At 43.5% G+C, this 19,647-nt stretch overlaps 1 protein-coding gene across 1 annotated transcript in view; it reads left to right on the plus strand.

Moving 5' to 3' along the window:
* LOC119654499 overlaps positions 1-17,030 on the plus strand; it is a 51,145-nt gene extending 34,115 nt beyond the window's left edge. The window contains exons 7-8 of the mRNA XM_038059968.1: positions 7,307-11,660; positions 16,848-17,030. Of these exons, the coding sequence (XP_037915896.1) occupies positions 7,307-11,660; positions 16,848-16,930 (4,437 nt within the window). The 3' untranslated portion in view covers positions 16,931-17,030. The remainder of the gene's footprint in view (positions 1-7,306; positions 11,661-16,847) is intronic.
* Positions 17,031-19,647: the final 2,617 nt, after the last annotated feature.

The following is a 19,647-nucleotide window of genomic DNA, read 5'->3' on the forward strand; positions in this document are numbered from 1 at the left end:
CAGGAATGAGCCTCTGAGTCCACCGACCGTTTCCCGAGCTTTCCCACCGCTCTTGCCATTTATTTATGGATCTCTTCCTCTCAGCGTTCTTCGTCTGCAATAAGGGCGAGATTGGCTCAGCGTGGTATATATTCGTCATCTCATCTGCCAAGATGTCAATCGGCATCGTTCCAGAGATAACGAATGCTGCATCATCTGAGACAGTCCTGAAGGCAGAGCATACTCTCAGGGCTGTCCTCCTTTATACTGCATTCAGTTTGCTAGTGTTAACTGACATCCGCAATGCCTCCCTCCAAACTGGGGTTGCATAGAGCATGATCGAGGTCACCACCCTGGCTATAAGCAACCTAAAGGAATACCGTGGCCCTCCCGCTTTCGGCATCATCCTTGCCAGGGCCATACTTGCAGTTGATGATTTGTCGCAAACATACCACACATGTTGCCTATAGCTGATGATATGATTCCTGATTTTAACACAGGCGTAATTTCTCTTTCGGCGCTTCATGATGAGGACCGCTTCCGTTTTTCCTCCGCAAGCGGCGGACCAGAGCTCTCTAACCAGCATTTGACAGCTTGAATATAACTCAGCATCTTCGAGATGTTTTGCGACAACAACCAGTGCTATGTCATCAGTGTAACCCACCACTGTGGCTTCCTCCGGAAGGGAAAGATTAAGTACATCTCTGTACATAATATTCCACAGTAGTGGGCCCAATAAGGACCCCTGCGGGACACCCGCGGAAACAATGTACTCCTTGGGTCCGTCATCGGTGTCATACCAGAGCCTCCTTTCAGAAATGTTTTTCATCGAATATAGTCATGTGGGGTATTAAAGGTCTCCGTTAGTCCTTTCCGAGGCCGGTATTAGTTTTAACATTTGTTGGAAAGGTGGGAAGTGCGGAGGTTGAAAAGGATTATTTCTTTAACGGACTCATTCTCAGAAACTACCCAAACAAAAATCTGAAAAAAATCAAGAGGCTGCCACTATATGGTGCCTAGGCTCCAAAGTACCGATGCCGATATCTGTTCAAATAAAGTTAATTATATTACTATAGAACTATAATTTTTAGTAATTGCCTGCAAAACCTCCCTTAAGTTTCTCCTACCATCATGAAATTTTGTGACGATATAGGGTATAACATGGAACATGATCCTACCGTGGAAATCGCACTATTACTAACGAAGTTATAATACATCAAAGTTGTCGTTTCTTTGCAATATCACCTGAAAGTGGCTACTCTCACATAACATATGCATATATTACGTGCTACGTACTAATGTCTTTATAAAAGAAATACACAACACCTTTCATACCTGAAGCGTCCAGCTTGTGGTTTCTCGACTTGTTTTAAATTACTTAACTATCAGAATCTCGACAAACTGGAAGTCCGATCACTGAAGACGGACGAATGCTGCCATTGCCAAACATGAAAGAAAAGGTGCATGGAGTTCATCACCTTAACAACCAGAATGTGATGGAATTACTACCGAATTGGTTGAAATGAAGGCTACCAAATACACCAAGCGACTCATTGACTTTTGGCAAACTTTTGGGCAGCGAGTTAATGCTTGATGACTGGGAATGAGGCATCATCTGTCCCCTAAATAGATAAGGGGATATCATCCAAGACAGTAAAACTTTGCCGTACAGCATCTATATTGTAAGATATTCTCCGTTTTCTTGATAGAGAAGATAGCCATGTATGCGCAGATCATCGTCAGCCCAACCATTCCAGGCAAATTGCCAGCAGGTCAAATTTTATTTGCGCGGAACCTAATGGGAATAACCGTTGGAATATTGCCATCAGTTGTATCATATCACCATCGATTTCAAGGCCGCCTACGATAGCATCGCCAATTCGGAATTCCAACGAAACTAGTTTTTTTTTGGGTATGAAGGTGAAGTGTAATTACGCACAAAGTGCCGGACACCTGTCTCGGATGGACTACACCGCCCTAGTGCATCTAGGACTGTAACCAAGTAACCCAGGCCTACTCAATATAGGAGCAAAACCCCGAGGTCCAGGGAGCCTTAGTTACCCTGCCATCTCCCCTATCCATCTTCTTCTTTTTCGCCTTAACAATGCCTTGAGCGTAACGTGTCACTCGACTCTACGTGTCCTCGCTCTGCAACATGGCCTCAATTCATTTGATACCCTACTATCGAAAGATGATGGCGATGGCGCTCTAATCTTCTGCAGAGGAAAAAGACGGACGGATTGCAGTCTTGCGACTCAAACCACCGATAAAACGGATTTATGAAGGACCGCGGAACTACGGACGTAATAGACGCTACGCCGTTACTCATGGAAAAACAACGTGAGAATCTTAGCCCTCTATACATTGTATTTCTGGATCTAGAGAAAGCATTTGAGCGTGTGCCACACGAACTAATCTGGTATGCTCTTGTCGTAGTGCCAGAAGAACTCGTGCGCTGGGTCGAATTGCTCTATCATGATCCGAAAAGTAAAATTCGAAGTATGGCGGGTGTATTGCGTCTCTGTTGAGGTTCATCACGAATAATAATAATAATCTTTGGCGCAACAATTCGATAGGACCAGGGTCTTGTGGTGTTTTGGAGCACTTCATTCAAGAGCATAACGGTACACTTCAGGATTACAGTATCCTGTAGGAGGCAGTGTGGTCGTCATTGCGCTTGTTCGTGATTATTACTCTGATTTGACTCAGGTGCTCATTCACAGCTGATTCGACTAGTATCCCCTGTCAAGTCACGATACAAATCCAACTGCCGCCAGTGAGATTTGAATTGTGACCTTCCGTACGACAGCCTGGCGTTCTATGATAACTATTGAGCTATTCGGACACTTATTAAGAATACGAATCATTAGTCGCGCTTAAGAGAAGAATTCTCGGAAGAATTTTTGCCTCCAACAGGAATGAATAAATGGTATAATCAAGAAATTCCTGGACGATATCACGACCGTTGTGTCGTGGATAAAACAATAGGTGAAGAAACGTGGGAAATTATTGCTCGGATGAAGTGATAGCGATATCGAATTGACTGACCTGGAGGCAAAACTCGGAAGTTCCGAGTTCCTTTTTGAGGCATGCCTAGAGTTTACACCGCTTGTTGCGACGTTGCTGATTATGAGTGGTCTAGGTAGTGTAAGGTGGTGCTTGTTAGACCACTTTTACTAGTCGCGAAGTTGCTTCCCATAAATTCAGAGCTGCCACAGTCTTAATAGCTAATGGAAGCTTTCTTTTTTTGGTTACTCAGAAGTAACTATCATACTGCTAGTCACTGACCCTGACATCATTAGTTGAACCTTTGAAGCGGTCGCATTATTTGCCTAATTTGACAACTACTTCTGAGATCCTTTCTTGAGATGTGCCACACAAACTTCTGCAGCAACTGTTTCTATTACCTCTAACTCTTCCCTCTTTTCAAATCACTTTTCCGAAGCATGGGACATATATAAAAGGCCTGCCCAAGGTTTTTATTAAATAATGCCTCATTATTTACATATTCATCTGTTTAATAAACTATACCCCATGTTGAAATAAACCTTTTCCGTGAGAGTCCCAGGACAACTCTGGCCTTGTACAGCGAAAATATCGGTAGGTGTCATGGACATCTTATGGGCAAATTGTTCCAACTGGTCCTTCAGGTTGGTGGTTGGATAAGGCTGACAATCATACACAGGAAACCAAAGTTACGAAGCTACGAAAGGAAGAACTAGAGAACTAGATTGACAACAAAAAGACGCACCGCGCAATGAAAATGGACAACGATGCACATTTTCTCGTAGTACATGCGCTCCCTGCATACAAAGGGAGCTGTCTCAATATAGGGCTGATGGAACAGCGTTGCAAGAGATGCGCTAGACAGGGACCACTTTCCTGAAGAGCCACTAAAGCACATATAGTCCGACCGGAATAGGTTTTGTAGTCAGTCAAAAAATGAAGCCTACTGCTGCGGCTTTGAACACATAAGCGAACGGCTGTCCACTCTTCATTTACGAGGTTAATTTCGAAATATACGCCTCGTTAACGTTCACGCTCCCATAGAGAAGACTGCGGATTTGGAGAAGGGTATTTTCTACGAGGGAGTAGAGGGGACCTTCGAAGCCTGTCCCAAGTATGATAACAAAATTATTCTTGGAGATTTTAAATGCAAAGTAGGGACCGAGCCCGTATACCGACGATACGCCAACCCCTATATTTTACATGAAAACACCAATAACGGACTGCGGATCATCTAACTAGCAGTGTTCCACGAAATAGTTGTTGGAAGTATCTGGTTTGGGTGGACAGCTGTCCTCAAGCATACGTGAAACTCTCCAGACGGGACCACATCAGCGAAATTGACCTCAGCCTCGATTAATGTCAGAACATAAAGGCGGAGCGAATGTAAGCTTGGAATTATAACACCACCTAGAAACCCTCTTGATGATCAAGTGAGGGTGGACAATGAAGCATTAGCGTTTTTGCTATTGTTTCCACGTGACCCACGTGACCAAATTACTAACGAAAATATTGAGAGATTCTGATTTAATTTTTTCTTTATTTTACTGACTAAATCCACAAATACCGTGCGAAAGAAGTCCGCTATTGTGAGTGAAAAAGGAAAAAAATACTAGACAATTGCTGCTGTATGCATGTAGACTACGCCTTCACTCGCTGGCGGTCGGAACCAGAAGAAGGAGAAAGCACGCGGCACCTGCTTGGTGCCAGGCTGCCAACTGTGTCGGCGGCAGTTCTGTGCGTCGGCCAAGGTGACTTCACCATCGGCAATGCAGTCGGTGGTTCTTGCCTCCGATGTTTCGCAACGTCACTCCGACTCCAGCTGAAACCGCGCCGGTTCAATGGAGGTACTCGGGACGTGATTCCGCCAATGACGCTTCGCGGATGCCTTTTTGGGGAGTCCCAGATTCTCCCCGTACATCATCTTCGCGGGGCTGGCCCTGAACTGCTCTCGGTGAGCTTTCCAAAAGCTGAGGAGGATGAAAGGTAAGGATCGCGACCACAACGGATCCTCGCTAGCCCTCGCTAGCCTTTAGTGTATGATGCCAACGTTCCAGCATCCCATTGGATGGTATGCAGTGGTTCGAGAAAGGAGTAGAATCAAACTGCATTTCCTGGTACACCAAAGCGCGCATTCTCGACTCCATTGTGCCGTAATGCCTCCCAGAGGTATTGCTCCAGGCCACCGCGTAACCTTGTCAATGAGTGTGAAGCAATATTTGTATCCGTACGAGTCTCGCGAAAGGCCAACGATGTCGAGGTGGATACTGTGGAAGCACTTGGTCGACCGAGGGAATACGCCTAGTTTCTTTTTTACATGCTTGTTAATCTTACACTTCTGGCACGCGATGCACCGTCTGGCCCAAGAGTTTACGCCTTTGTTCATGGACGCCAGAAGTATTTTCCAGTGACTAACCGGTTCGTCGTTCTGATGCCTGGGTGCGCAAGATCGTGTACTTCGTGAAAGAAAGGATCCTTGAGAGAATCGGCCGGAATAAATTGAATAAATTCCTCGAACTTGTATTTGAAGTTAACCCTCAGGTTCTGAAACTCTGCGTCATCTTTCTGCGCCTCGGCGATTGCCATATAATCGACCGCAGCGGGGACTGCGACCTCCGAGATTTGTGACGCCTTAGATATCAGAGGTAAACTGGCTGACGAAGGCCGAAAGTAAGGGCCTAGTGGTCTGTGAATATGGTGAACGCCCTGCCTTGAAGGGTATATATATGAAGTATATAATGAAGAGGTAGCATCAACAAGCTGTTGTTTGACAGTTTCAATCGTCTGGACGGCTTCAGTAGATAACGCAACACCGCCGAAGTCTTTCGCTTTGGGCCCAGACATGTGATCGTTGTGGATCGGTTGGTGATGACCGGCCTTAGACAAGAAAGGACGATAGAAGTTTAACATGCTCAAGAACCTTCGTGGATCCTTCACCGTGGTAGGCAGGGGAAAGTTTTTGATCGCTTCAACCTTGTCTAGGTCTGGTTGGATTCCGTCAGGGATGACCATGTCGCCAAGAAATTTCACCTACTTCTGTAGGAATTTGAATCCTTCTACGTTTAGAACGAGCCCGGCCTCAAGGAGACATTGAAAAATGCACTTGAGATGGTCCAAATGATCAGATTTGGAAGAAGAGGCGACCATGACATCATCCATGTAGACGAGACAGAAGTTTAAGTTTCGTAGGACAGAGCACAAACCAAATGACATCCTGATGAACTCGAAAAATCCGAAAGGTGTGCAGATTGGCGTTTTCGGTATGTCTTCGGGAGCCGCAGGGATTTGGTGATACGCCTTGGCTAGATCCGAGGTCGTGAAAACACGGCAGTTTGTCAGTGAATGTGAAAAGTTATGGATGAGTGGAGTAGGATGTCGGTCAAGAATTGTCTGAGCATTCAAACGCCTGCAATCTCCGCAAGGCCTCCATTCACCGGTTGGCCTAGGAACCATATGGAGTGGAGATGATCAACAGCTATTGGAAGGTTTGCAAATACCCTGTTTCATAAAATCATCGAACTCTTTCGGGGTCTTGGTCGGGGAGCTGGTGGTATTAATACGGGCTGGGGGAAACTACTTTCCCTAGTAATGCTGCGATATTTTCGGAGAAGTTGCGAGGTCTATTAGGGCGGTGATACAAGAAATCTGCGCTTAAAATGGGAGTGCTAATGTTAGCGAAAACAAATCGCTACGAAAAATTTCGGCGCAATCCGAGAGTCATGTCCACCTAACTGTTGCCGCAAATGCGTAAATTATCTACTGCTATTTGCATATAGGCTATGTCTTCATTCGCCGGTGGTCGGAACCAGAGAATGAAAGAAGTGCACGCGCCAGCCTCGTGCCAGGCCGCCACCTGTGTCGAAGACAGTTCAGTACCTCCGCGGAGCTGACTTCACCACCGGCAATATAGTCGTGGTTCTTGTCTCTGATCAGCCGCCACAAAGAACAAAGAACAAAGCCCTCCCTTACACTTATATGGGGAAACTGATGCCTCAATAACCGCAGCTAACAGAGGACCTAAAGATCGAAATATTGACAAACTATCTTCACAGCCACCTGAATAACGTTATCATTGATGCCACTACAAACATACTTAGCTGCAGTGGCAAAGAAAGTCGGAACGACTGATTCGACGATGAATGTATTAGCAACGGAACGGGAGAATGATACATACTGGGCAGTGCTGCACTCACGAAGAACCTCTTCCCGGTGACGGTTAACAAATGCATTTTCGGTTGATGTATCTATCCGGTTACAATTTTAAATATTTTTCTATAAACTAGACGAAAAGAAGTACTATATTTTTCGTTTTGAATTCTAGAGAAACAGCGCTGGAGAAGACCTGTGGAATACCAAGTGCGATCGTTTGATTTCCGAAATGAATGAAGCAAGATTAATCGACATCTGCAGAAAAGCCTACCTTGATATTCATAACCAGTTGGTCAACGGAATGAATTCAATGGGAAGCGAGCATAATTGCGTAGACCCTCTAACAGAAGTTGTCAATAAACATCGGGAATCACTGCGCAAGCTACGTCAATACAACCGGACTATTCTTGAAACCAGCAATCAAATCCGCAGTAGATTATGGAGAATCGAAGCGTTAGTCGGCGACAGCTGCGTAACTGGTTTTACAAAATATAATTCAAATATAACCTCTCCAGCAACGACATCGGATAGTGTTACAAGTTTATCGGGTTCCAATTTAAATCAACCCTTCCCTTCATTCCCTTCAGAATCATTTGAAGCTATTGGAAACGACTTGATTAAAGCCATTGAAGATCGTATAGCTGACATAAAGACTGAAATTGATATAATTTCCGAGCAGATTCAATATAAGAGAATGGTCCTTAATTCTCAGTTTGAGCCCATAAATGCGACTTTGCAGAAAAGGCGAATGAAAGAACGTAAGGTTTTGAAACAATGTCGCAAAATAAGGGCCTTAGAGCTTAAAATGTTAAAAATTAAGTCTGCATTTTATGACAGCCAAAGGCTCCCTTGTAGCTCTTCAGAACAATTTTGCGCAAAACAGTCCTTAAAGCGAGTAAGAAGCCTCCAAAACAAACTGTTAACAACAGTTGCTAAATCTATTCACAAAGAGCACGTTCTGCAGGCAGCTACTTCAGCCAGGGAACGTGCAAGGAAGAATAATGAACTCCTGAGGAGATATGTGAACAAAGCCCGCATAATTGCAATTCAAATAGAGAACTACATCGATGATATGAAGAGAGCCATTACAAGTAAAACATCGTCAATCAACGAGTATCCTTCCAACTCACAAGTTATATCCAAGGTTTTGCGCAAATATGCCACCAGGCTGCCAGCTTTAGTGACTAAGCCTTTACCTCCAAATGCATGTAACCCTATTAAAATGATCCGAGCGAACAGCGATACAAAATTCTTTGATCAAACCAAAAATGTAACTGACGACTCCATTTCAATCTATTACACGTCATCTGCCCCACTTATAACTGATTCCCAGTGCGCACAAAGTTCTGAACCAAATCCTCCAGAAACTTCGGAAATCGAGTCTGAAATCTCTCCGACGGTGTTTTATCCTGCTACTGACGATCCATCTTTAATTGTTATTAAGTCGCCCGCATACGGGATGTTCTCGTCGGAGAGTTCATCTGTGAATGCAAAAACAAATCAGAAATTAGCTGTGCCTAATGAATTCCTTTCGAAATCAATCCCTTCTATACATTTTTCGTGGGGTCTCGAATTCGATGGAGAAAAGGCACCACCAATGCTGAGAAGTACCTCCAGCACTTCCATTCCATCCTTTTGGAGTAAAAGCAGGAATTTAGATAAAGAATTTCCTACTCCAAATTCAGCCTTCTTCAAATTTGACGGAAAGATTTCGAAGACTCCACAAATTACGTGGAAAATTTTAGCTGAACAACAAACCAAATTGGTATTAACACGGAACATCTCTGTGACCACACAATGCGAAGAGAAAAACCGAAAAATGGGGGAGAGGATAAGACCAAAGTATTCGTTTTTAGGCAGGAACTACAGAAAGCAACAGAATCTGCTTGAATATATATCAAAGTTGACTAATCTACGTCCTGTAGGGAGAAGTTCTTCAATGGCAGATAAGCACGCCAACAGAGGGTGTGCTTTCGACATAAGTAAACAGTCGAACGGGCCAGGAGTTGAGTCCTTTTCAATTGTTGATAAAACTAGTTCCGATAAACATAATCCCGCTACAAAAACATCGCAGCTTGGAGATGGCAAACTAAGGCAGTATGAGAATCCTAACGGTGGTATAACATCACCATCTGCAGTCCAACTTCTTAAAAGAAAATCTAAAAAGGAAACAAATGCATTTTGCGGCCAAATCGGTGAAAGTTGCCTCGGAAATAAATTAGCCCATGTCGAGCCGGGTCGGAAGGGGTCGAGTGAAGCTATGCGCGGTAATAATATACTAATATCTAGAAAAGCAGCACTGGCAACCTCAAAGCGAGACTTTGAGAGCGGCGACGAGAAAACCTTCCGAACAAAAACCAAGAAAAAGCGTAGCGAAGTGCATAATCTTGAAAAGATATGGGTTAGATACCCGCCTGGAAGTTTGGACTTCTCGAAAAAGCCTTTTGTTATTCCCCGGAAAATTGACAGTTCGAGAGAGAGCGTGAAGTTAAACAATAATAAGAAAGACCAAACAAAGGTAATTGAGGTCTCGGACAGAGAGGTAAAAGAGGAATCAACATCGCGACCAGAACATGCGGATATTCCTACTCTAGATATACCAGAGAATGGAGAGCTTTTCAAGCAAAACGTCAAAGTAGTTACCGACGGTAAGGATAGAAATATTTTCAACACAACTTGTAATGGAGCAGAAAACTCGCAAAAGCGTAAATCAAAGCTAAGCAGTGTTATTGCGCAATATCGCATCGATACTGGAGGCGAATTATTAAACACTCCCTTTTTTGACACTGAAGTTCATCAAACCGGCGGAGAGCAACAAAGAAGAAGAAAAGGAGTCTTGCGAAGCAGTAAACAAAGCCAATCAGCTCCCAATATTTTCTGTGTACCAGAGTTAATGCCTTGCAGAATGGAGGAAATCATCCATCAATTTAGAGAGGTTCTTCCAATAGTTCGTCACGTTGATAATAATAGTGAAGATTTAAACATGGGATTTTATGAAAAGAATGCCATTCTAGAAACTAGTAAACTATACTACGGCGAGGAACATTCCTCAAATAAACTAAGCTCGTTCAAAACATTACATGTTGGACACGTTGGACCTCCTTTTGTCAAGAGCGATATGTTAGAAACTCCCGAATTGGAGCAAGCTTCACTAGACACTTCATTAGAAGTAAGACATTCAGGGATTCGTGTTCCGCCTAACGATACTAAGAACCAATTATCTTTAGACTGGATCGATAGGATAACTGAGATGAAAAGCGAATTGATCACCGTGAAGGGACAGTCGGAAATTCTCCGCACACGTGAGGAAAACCACCTGAATCAAATGAACATGCTACAATCGAAGCTGGCAAGTACCTTGCAAACAGTCCAATGCCTTCAAAAAGAAATTGAATGTATACCGATAATGAAAGATTACGCTAAACAGAGGGAACAAGCCGTCGAATCAAATTCCAAAAATAGAAGGCTGCAGGAGCTTCTAGCATTAAGGATTGAAACTCTTGAAAGTGAATGGAGGACCAACTTAGAGCACAGAAGAAATCTAAAAGTAATGCAAGACGACTTGGGGAAATGTCCGGAAGATCCAAATATCTCGCTGGGTATACAGCCCAAATGCCCAGAAACACCGACAAAAGGAGACTGGAATGATTGGCTGCAGCAGATCAAAGACCTTCACAATGAAACGAAGCAAATCGGTCAAATGTTGGACTCGAAAAGCGATCAGCTCAAGGACTGGCACCTGGGAGTAGAAGCCAGTGATGAGTTGAACGGAAATCAATTCGAATTTTACAAACCAGCAAAAAGCACAGCAGTTGAAATGCCGGACGAAAAAATTAGCGATTACAAAAACGCAAACAGTATCCAAAGCATCAAGAAGAATGACCACGGATACACTACTCGCATACAGCATATTACTGAGACCATCGATCACTTAAAAGAGCAGAAACAAACATCTCGGCAGCTTAGATGTGGCACAGAAGTCCACCAGAAGACAATTACCGATGGAGAAATGAGTGATCCTAGCAACCGCCTAGGAACGTTAACCGAGTGTCCAGTTCAAAATGTGGACCTTCATGAGATTTTCATGAAGCAAAACGCAGCAATCTCTCACTTAACAGAATTTCGGTCATCGATTGAACACTTGATGCAGACTTTGGAGACCTCTATAAACACAAAATGTTCAGTTTGTGATAAAAATGCAAAGTGCTGCTGCAAAAGTGATGAAGTTCTTAAGTATATTCGGAAAATTTTTAAATGTTTAAAATCCAGCAAGGAGAACACAAGGGTCCATACCTGTGAATGTGCAACTAAATCTCGCGTAGAGAAAGTCTGCGCCAAAATTTTGCAGAAAGGCATACACAATTTAAAATGGCGTGATCTAGAATACTTACAAACAGTTACTCGCAGAATTCAAAGTAGGCTACGCGATCCAAGTACTCACCACAAAGGGACACGATGTAAGTGTGCTGGTGGTTCGCCACCTAAACTGGGATATGGCCATGACAAGAGGAAGCAGCTTGGGAAAAGTAAGTGTCGTTTATGGAAAAAAAATCACAAATAATTCATCCATAATTCAATTTGAAAACTCAATCTCGCACACAGAAAGACACAGCTTTAGTATGAACTTTAATATTGTAGCTACAATCTCGAAACTGAGCGCCTAGAGTGATGATCCTTGGGAACCGCAAATCCATTGCCGGAACTGAAAAAACAACCCACCTGGCCACAGCTAGTATGAAAGAAGCTTTCGAACAGAGCTGTCTGCTCAGTGCGACCAAAAAAGGGCCAAACACCATGATAGAACTCGAACTTTGCAAAACAGAAGAGAAAGACAAGGGTACTCCTCAACCAAGCTCTGAAGTTTCCTTCAGCTGTTGGGTGGAATCGGTACAAAAAGACTCATAAAACTTCGAAAAATGTTATCAGCAACTGAGTAACCTAGGTTAATTTACAGGACGAGAGCTCCACCGACATTTTGGCAAAAGCCAATTCCAATTATCTGGCGTAATGTGAAGGTGATCTTTGTTCCCAAATCAGGGCCACCCACCCCCATGGGCGCAAAAGCTGGTAACCTATTAGGCTAACTTCCTTTTTACTAAAAGGACTGGAAAGGCAAAGCCACAAACACACCACGAAATCTCCTAGAAACGTTTACGTATCACTGAATAGTGGAAGTGAGTGGTGCTACCTGCTGTGGCTCGAGTTCATCAGCACCGAAGATATCATTTCTGAAGCGTCCATAAATGGGGCACTCACATGAAAATGTTCTGCTTCCAGATGGCAGAATCAAGTATCACCTGTTCAGTTAGTGGGTTATGACCAGTTAGAATGTCCAATGTTCTCAGCTTATGATCTTCTTCTTTTTCTTCAGCCTTTGTCCCGTTCACAAGCGTGATCTGCTCGTCGTGATCGGTTTCGCCGTTTGGCTCTATCAAATGCCTGATCTGGGCTTATGATAGCAGAATTAAACAATGGTCCGGGCATGTACGAAATTGGACCCGCTTCTGCTAGGGCATCGGAGATTCTATTTCCGTCTACGCCAAAATGACGAACGATGAATCTAGAAATAGAGTTCAATCACTTAGAACTGGTTGGTTAGATGCCGTCTATGCCAGGTGCTTTGAAATGTTCAAAGCCACAACCCTTGCAAAGTTCCAATTCCCTTTCAGAAATCGTCAATTCTATCTCTCCCACTTCCGTCGACTGCTCATCACGGATGATTTACAATATTACCTGCAAGAGAGGTTGTACAGACTCCAATCTGGAATTCGTGAAAGTTCGATCCGGTTTTCCAAGAGAGTCCAACATAGCCGACTCATCCCTTTTTAAGATTCTATACAGCCTTCTCTCCTAGTTCCTTACAATATATTCTAAAGGAGTCTCGCTTGGAAGGTTTTACGAGCCTGTTACAATCGCGTTATGAGTTCCAGAAGTTTACACAGTCTTCATTCTCATTGCATTTACAGACACGATTCAGAAGTCCTCTGGTTGATTTGGTGAGTTTTTGCAGTTATCGATTCCACAAAGGCACCGTTTTACCGCGTTTGCCTCGGGTAATAAGACGGCCCCCTCAAGTGCTCTAAAAGTGTGCGATTCACAGCTCCCAACTGATTTTCCAGCCCCAAGGGAGTTTTTAATTGCCTATGGAGCTCCACTTTTTGCAGCCAACAAATTCATGGAACTTTCCCCTATCCGTTCTCCTGCGTTTGAGTTTCTTTATTACAGTCTAATCAGACTAAATTGTAAGTATCAGTGGTTTCCGTCAACCTTTTGCCAGTCTCTAATCAACTCTGACATCTTTGCAGATGCAGATGTTTGGTGAATTAGTTCACTTCTTCTTGGTCTCATGAACGTAGAGGCCATGCGCAATGCAGTTATGAGACCAGATGAAGTAATAAAATCAAATAGTTTCTCTCCTCCATATTCAGCGTTTACATTACAACCTATTAAGAGTTCAAGACCACTTGATTCTGCATACACTAGCAGATCCCTAAGCTCTTGCGTTGACAGGACATACAAAGAATCACATGATGAGAAAGTAGAAGCAACTGAAACGTTTTTCCCCTTGCCATTAGTCTGACAGTGTAAGACAGCTACAATTACGACCTGGGAGCAAAACAATTTTGACATGAAGACGCAGGCTATCGGTGTTGAGTATCCCTCAGTACTATAAGCTTTGTTAAACCGAGCTTATAGCTCTTGTACTAGAACTATATAAAGGCTATTCTGTAACTTCCAGTCTGCTACCAGGGAAAGGACCTCTTCCTGCATGCTGCAGATTAATTTGACTAACGTTTATGTTTACAGACATAAGTTTAGTCTATTGTAACAGAAGGCTGCTGCGTCCAGCATGAGTCTCCATACCTCGGCAGCGTGTAATAGTGACTGCTTGTCACTTGGAGAGTTACAAACATTTGATTCCTACATTATGTCTTTTGCGCAATCTCAGTAGAGCAGTGAGTCAACAGACTACCGCACCCCATTAAGGTGGTATCCGAGATTATACTGGTAGACAGGTTCATAACGGATACATACTTTCCTAAGTAACAGCTCCACTGTAGGTAACATACCTACTAGAAAACGTTATCCACGGAGACAGCACGCCGTGAGCTCATGGGAAATTTTGAGAAAAAGATAGTCCCATTCAGTCCAGTAAGACAGCCAGGGAAAAATCCGCTATTAATCAGTCTGATTCTTCACATGCTGGGGTAGAGCGAGATTAATATATTAGTCGGACGTGTGTTTGCAACTGCGCACAGTATGGGCCGGTTGAACGCAACTCTGCAGATAATCCACAATTGGTGGCTCCTAACAGACTCAAGAGAAACACTGGAAAGACTGGACTAGTTATGTTCACTAGAAACGTTAGGTGGGGCAGCTACGGGTTGTTTAGAAATTCACCTCGTCACCAAGCTAGCGTACAAGCATCATATTTGGGAACAGTATCAGAAATCGTTCAGATTGATCTGATCCTATACCTGGGAACACAACGAAATTGAATTTTCATGAAAGCCAAGTATTACTGGAGCAATGAGTACTACGCCCTCGAAGCTACCCTAAATCTGCGGTGGTCGAGATGGTTGAGGGGCACCTTCTTGATCTCGTTACCCCCGGGTTCGAGTTCCAGTCGTCGTGTATGTTTGCGTTCGCCTTTGTACCATCCCGCTGCTGTGGGCTTATCACTTGCACTACCTTAAAGTGATGATAATGAAACCAAAACACAGTCTCAGTGAGACTGTGACTGTTCATATGTCCTAAATTTCTCAGAGTACTGAACTGAACAACCATTCAATAAATAAAGTATAAGGTATAAGTATAAGTAAGGGTATAATGGAAAGCAGCTAATGACGCATGTAGATTTCATGCCATTGAAACATAGCAAGGCGACCAATCCTACTGTCCTGGATCCATCTGGAAATCCCTTGGTAAACACCAAGGGCTCTGATACCTGACGATCATATAGTGACCAGATTTGGCCGAGAGAAAACATACTCTATCTTAATATCGAAGAAAGAAGAACAATAATAATAACCGTTGGCGCAACAATCTCTGTTGGATCAGTGCCTTGCAGTGTGTTAGAGAACTTTATTCAAGACCGTATACATCACAGTATACTGTAGGAGGCAATGTGGTCAGCATTGCACTCACCCAGATTTGACTCAGGTACTCATTTACAGCTAAGTTTACTGGAATTCGACATCCAGTCACGATGACAATTCCTCTGCCACCAGTGAGATTTAAACCACGATCTTCCATAACTACAGCCCAGCGTTCTAACCGCTTGAATGGTTGACAAATGGCGACGGTGTTTTTGGGATTACAAATTTAATAATCGTCACCAGCAGGTCAGTTATGGAAATTTGACTGTACTCTGGGTTATACCTGAGTATGGAACAGGCCCAACCTCACGGAAAAATAAAAACAGAAATATCGAGGCGAAAATATATGTCATTTTATTGGCAACAGAAAAATGGTTACGACAAAAATGACAGGTTTACACCATTCGAATCCGTTCCATATCCAGGCAGATGGTGTAGAGTAGCCACCTGAAATCGGCAGGTGAAAATTGTGAGGGAAGAACGCTTGGTCTCTAGAGTGGCGTTCTTACAGTCCTGTAAGAAGATGCGTCATGAAAAGCCTGGTAGATACCGCCGCTTAAACACCATATGGAAACGAATGTGCTGCATGCTGCATATGTAACGAATGTGAGGAAGGGAACTCGGTAGAAATTACTTCAACAAAGATTCTGCGCGCTCTTTACCTCTGAATGGCGCTCTCAGATTCGCGAAAGTCTATAAACGCCGCATGGAGGGGTCATTGAAAAGGCAATTTTGGCAAACAGTGTAATGCGCCTAACAAAAGACTTGTGGCCCTTTTCAGTAACAGGGTCGGCTCATTTAGATCGGGTTCATCATTTTTCTGGTTATAAACCTAGTTTTGGGTGGGATAGAAAGATTTCCAAATCACTATTTAGCATATGAAGGATTTGTGCCGCGACTGGGTGTCCGATACCAGTCGACCCAACCGCAAATGGGTATCCGAATAAAATCAAGGTAATCACACGAAGCGATCATTACACTTTTCTAAAAGTTTTCCTAGATCAGTGTTGTTGCATAAAGCAGTCTGCAGGGCGTTTTATGTTGGATGTCCCGCATGACAATCTCCATGATATTAACGGAGGACACGAAACGTTTTTGATTCACCTACTTCACTTCGAGCTTCTCTCTTCCGATTCTGGTAGGACACCTTAACACAGCGCTTCTCAGACCTCAGTTATGATGCCATCAAGTCCTGTTACTTTCCTCGGTTTCACCCATTTGATTGCCTCCTTTTCGAAATACCTTCTAAGAGTGGCATCTACGAGAATTACTCGTATGCGACCAAGGCTTTAACTCATTGTTGCGGTTTGAGCCTACCAAAGAGGGTGTGTGTGGTGGGGAGAAGCTACAGCTTCTGAGCACTCAGGCCGTGTTGGCCCATTGTACTCGCTACCAAAGAGGGTAGTCCTGCCAGTCTACATACTTGGTTCTAAAATCTGATCTGCTTAGTGAACATAAAATCCTGTCCTCATTTAATCAAAAGAAAATTAAAGGTCGTCCTTTTAGTAAAGGACGAACACAGAGTCCGTTTGTTAGTTTCACGATGTTAAAATACTTTTCTAAATAATATCCTGATATCCTGCATTTTTGTAACTACAATATTTTCTATTTCAGTCAAGCAATTAGAAGCGGAAATCACAGAAACCCGGGATCTTATAAAAAAACTAAGAGAGGAATATAGTCCGCCACTATCTTAAAATAATCCTTAATTTGTTGTGAATGCAAGTGCTGTTATCCTAACGAAATAAGTTTTCGAATTAGTCTGTTTTCTGTTTGCGTCATTTTCAAATAGCGAAATTATTTGCGGAATAAATCAGAAAACTTTTTGATTTGTTTACTTGTTTTCCATGTATACTTTTTTCCTACTACACAATACTCTATTAATCAGGATTCAATTAAGCTGTATTATATGGAATACTAGGGTATTTTCCGATGGACAGGGCAAGCATAAACACCCACAGAACTAACACCTGAACCCAAAGCCGGGGATCAAGAGACTAGAACTTACTACTGTAATGCCAAAATCACATCTGTTCAATGGGTTGAAAGCAAATTTAATATAAGGACGTATATGGGCGGCTTATATTGAATTCGTTCAACCGGATTTTAATGTATTGTAATGTATTATTATTATTATTTTGTTAAGGGAAAGTCGCACCGCGTCCTTGAAGAACTATTGTGCCCCTTTTACTGGTTATAGTGTACCTGTTGATCATAGTATCTCAAGCAGGCCAGTAACCGTTAGGAACTTTAGTATGTTCCCCACTTCCAGAAGTTTCAGCTTTGCATCTGGTATTAAGTGTTCTCCCAGATGTATCGATCTACTTTGCACAAGTGCTGGACACTGTCCCAGGACGTGCATAGAGGTTTCGTCCTCCTCCTCACAGAACCTGCAGGCAGTGTCCGTAGATATCCCTAGCTTCCCTAGGTGGTAGTTCAGCCGACAATGACCAGTGAGAATTCCCACTATGATTCGGAGGTTCTTTTTGGTGAGGTTTAAGCAATCCTTTGTGCGCATGGGTTCGTATCCCCCAATAAGCACCCTGGACTGCTCCATCCCTGGTAGGCCCGCCCAATATAGTTCCCTCAACCGTTTTTCTTCGTTTCTTAGATTCATAGCCATGAAACCGTTTCCGATTCCACAGAAGGGTTCTGGCCCGTATAAAGGCATCCCTGCTCCCTTCTTGGCTAGTTCATCCGCTGCCTCATTGCCTTCCAGCCCAGCATGGCCTGGAACCCAAAGTATCCAGACCTTGTTGGACGAGCCGAGTGTATTCAGTCTCTCAAGGCATTCCCATACCAGTTTAGAGTTCACCTGGTTGGACCTAAGTGCCTTGATCGCTGCTTGGCTATCGGTAAGAATAGCTATGTTCTGCCCCCTGTAGTTCCTTTGCAGATTAAAGGAGGCACATTTGTCTATGGCGTAAATTTCCGCCTGGAATATGCTAGTGTACCTGCCCATTGGCTCAAAGTACATTTTCCTTGGACCAATGACACCGGCACCCGCTCCCTCTGCTGTGAGGGATCCGTCAGTGTACCAAGTAATCAGTTGCTGGTTTAAGCCGTATGTCACAGCCACGCTTTCCCAGTTTGTCTTGTTACTCCAACGTGTTTCAAACTTCTTATCGAAGTGAAACCTCGTTGTCATGTTGTCCCTCGGTATCAGTAATTCGGGATACCGCCTAGAAAGGATATCAATCTTCCTTCGATTTAGGCAGCTCCCCGCCTCACTCATGCTACCGGCCATCCTGAATATTGATCTCCTTGCCTGCATCTGTATGTGCAGATGGAGAGGGGTTATCCCAGAAGGACCTCCAGGGATGCCGTTGGGCATGTCCTCATTGCCCCACTGATACACACGCAAGCCAGCCTTTGGAGCTTATGTAATTCCCTGGCTTGTGTGCTGAGTTGGGTTCTTTCTGCCCAGATTACCGCTCCATAGGTAATCATTGGTCTTACTATTGCAGTATATATCCAAAGTATTAGGTTGTTGCAAATGAAATGGCGGATTTTTCAATGAAGTGAAGTTAGTTATGATTTTAATGTTTAAAAATGCCGCAAGGTGACTCTGGTGGTATGGGATAATTGAGTATAAATAGTCGTTCGTTCGATCAAGGAGTCATTTCAGTTTCAATCGTCATTGAAGTTCCAAGTAAAACTCAAAGAAAAAAGCATGGAAGGGAGTCAAAAACGTCTACTTTTTCTATATGAATTTAAACTTGGTCACAACGCAGCGGAGGCAACCAGAAACATTTGCAGAGCATTTGGAGCTGACGCAGCAAACGAACGAACGACACAGCGGTGGTTCGAAAAATTCCGATCAGGCGACATGACCCTCCAAAGTGAACCTCGTGGACACGCAGGACCATCGATCGACAACGACGAGTTGCGTTTGATAGTGGAATCTGATCCCCGATCATCGATTCGTGACATTGCAGAGAAAATAGGCGTACACTATTCGACAGTATCTCGCACTTACAACAGCTTGAAAAGGTGAAGAAGCTTGATAAGTGGGTTCCACATGAACTCAACGAGCAAAACATGGCGCTGCGAATGGAAATATCCAGTTCTCTACTCAACCGCAACAGGAACAATCCCTTTTTGCGCAGAATAGTGACATGCGATGAAAAGTGGATATTGTACGACAACCGTCGCAGATCAGCGCAATGGCTAGATGCCGATCAGCCTCCACAACACATGCCAAAACCGAGCCTTCACCCGAAGAAGGTAATGGTAACTGTTTGGTGGTCTGCATCTGGAATTATTCATTATTCGTTTTTGGAGCGTGGTGAAACAATTAATGCAGAGAAATATTGTGCCCAACTTGATGAAATGCACGAGAAATTACGTGTTCAGCGGCCTAGATTGGTCAACAGAAATGGAGTGATACTGCTCCATGATAACGCCCGACCTC

The sequence above is a fragment of the Hermetia illucens genome, chromosome 1, assembly GCF_905115235.1.
Source record: "Hermetia illucens chromosome 1, iHerIll2.2.curated.20191125, whole genome shotgun sequence".
In the NCBI taxonomy this organism is placed as follows: Eukaryota; Metazoa; Arthropoda; class Insecta; order Diptera; family Stratiomyidae; genus Hermetia; species Hermetia illucens.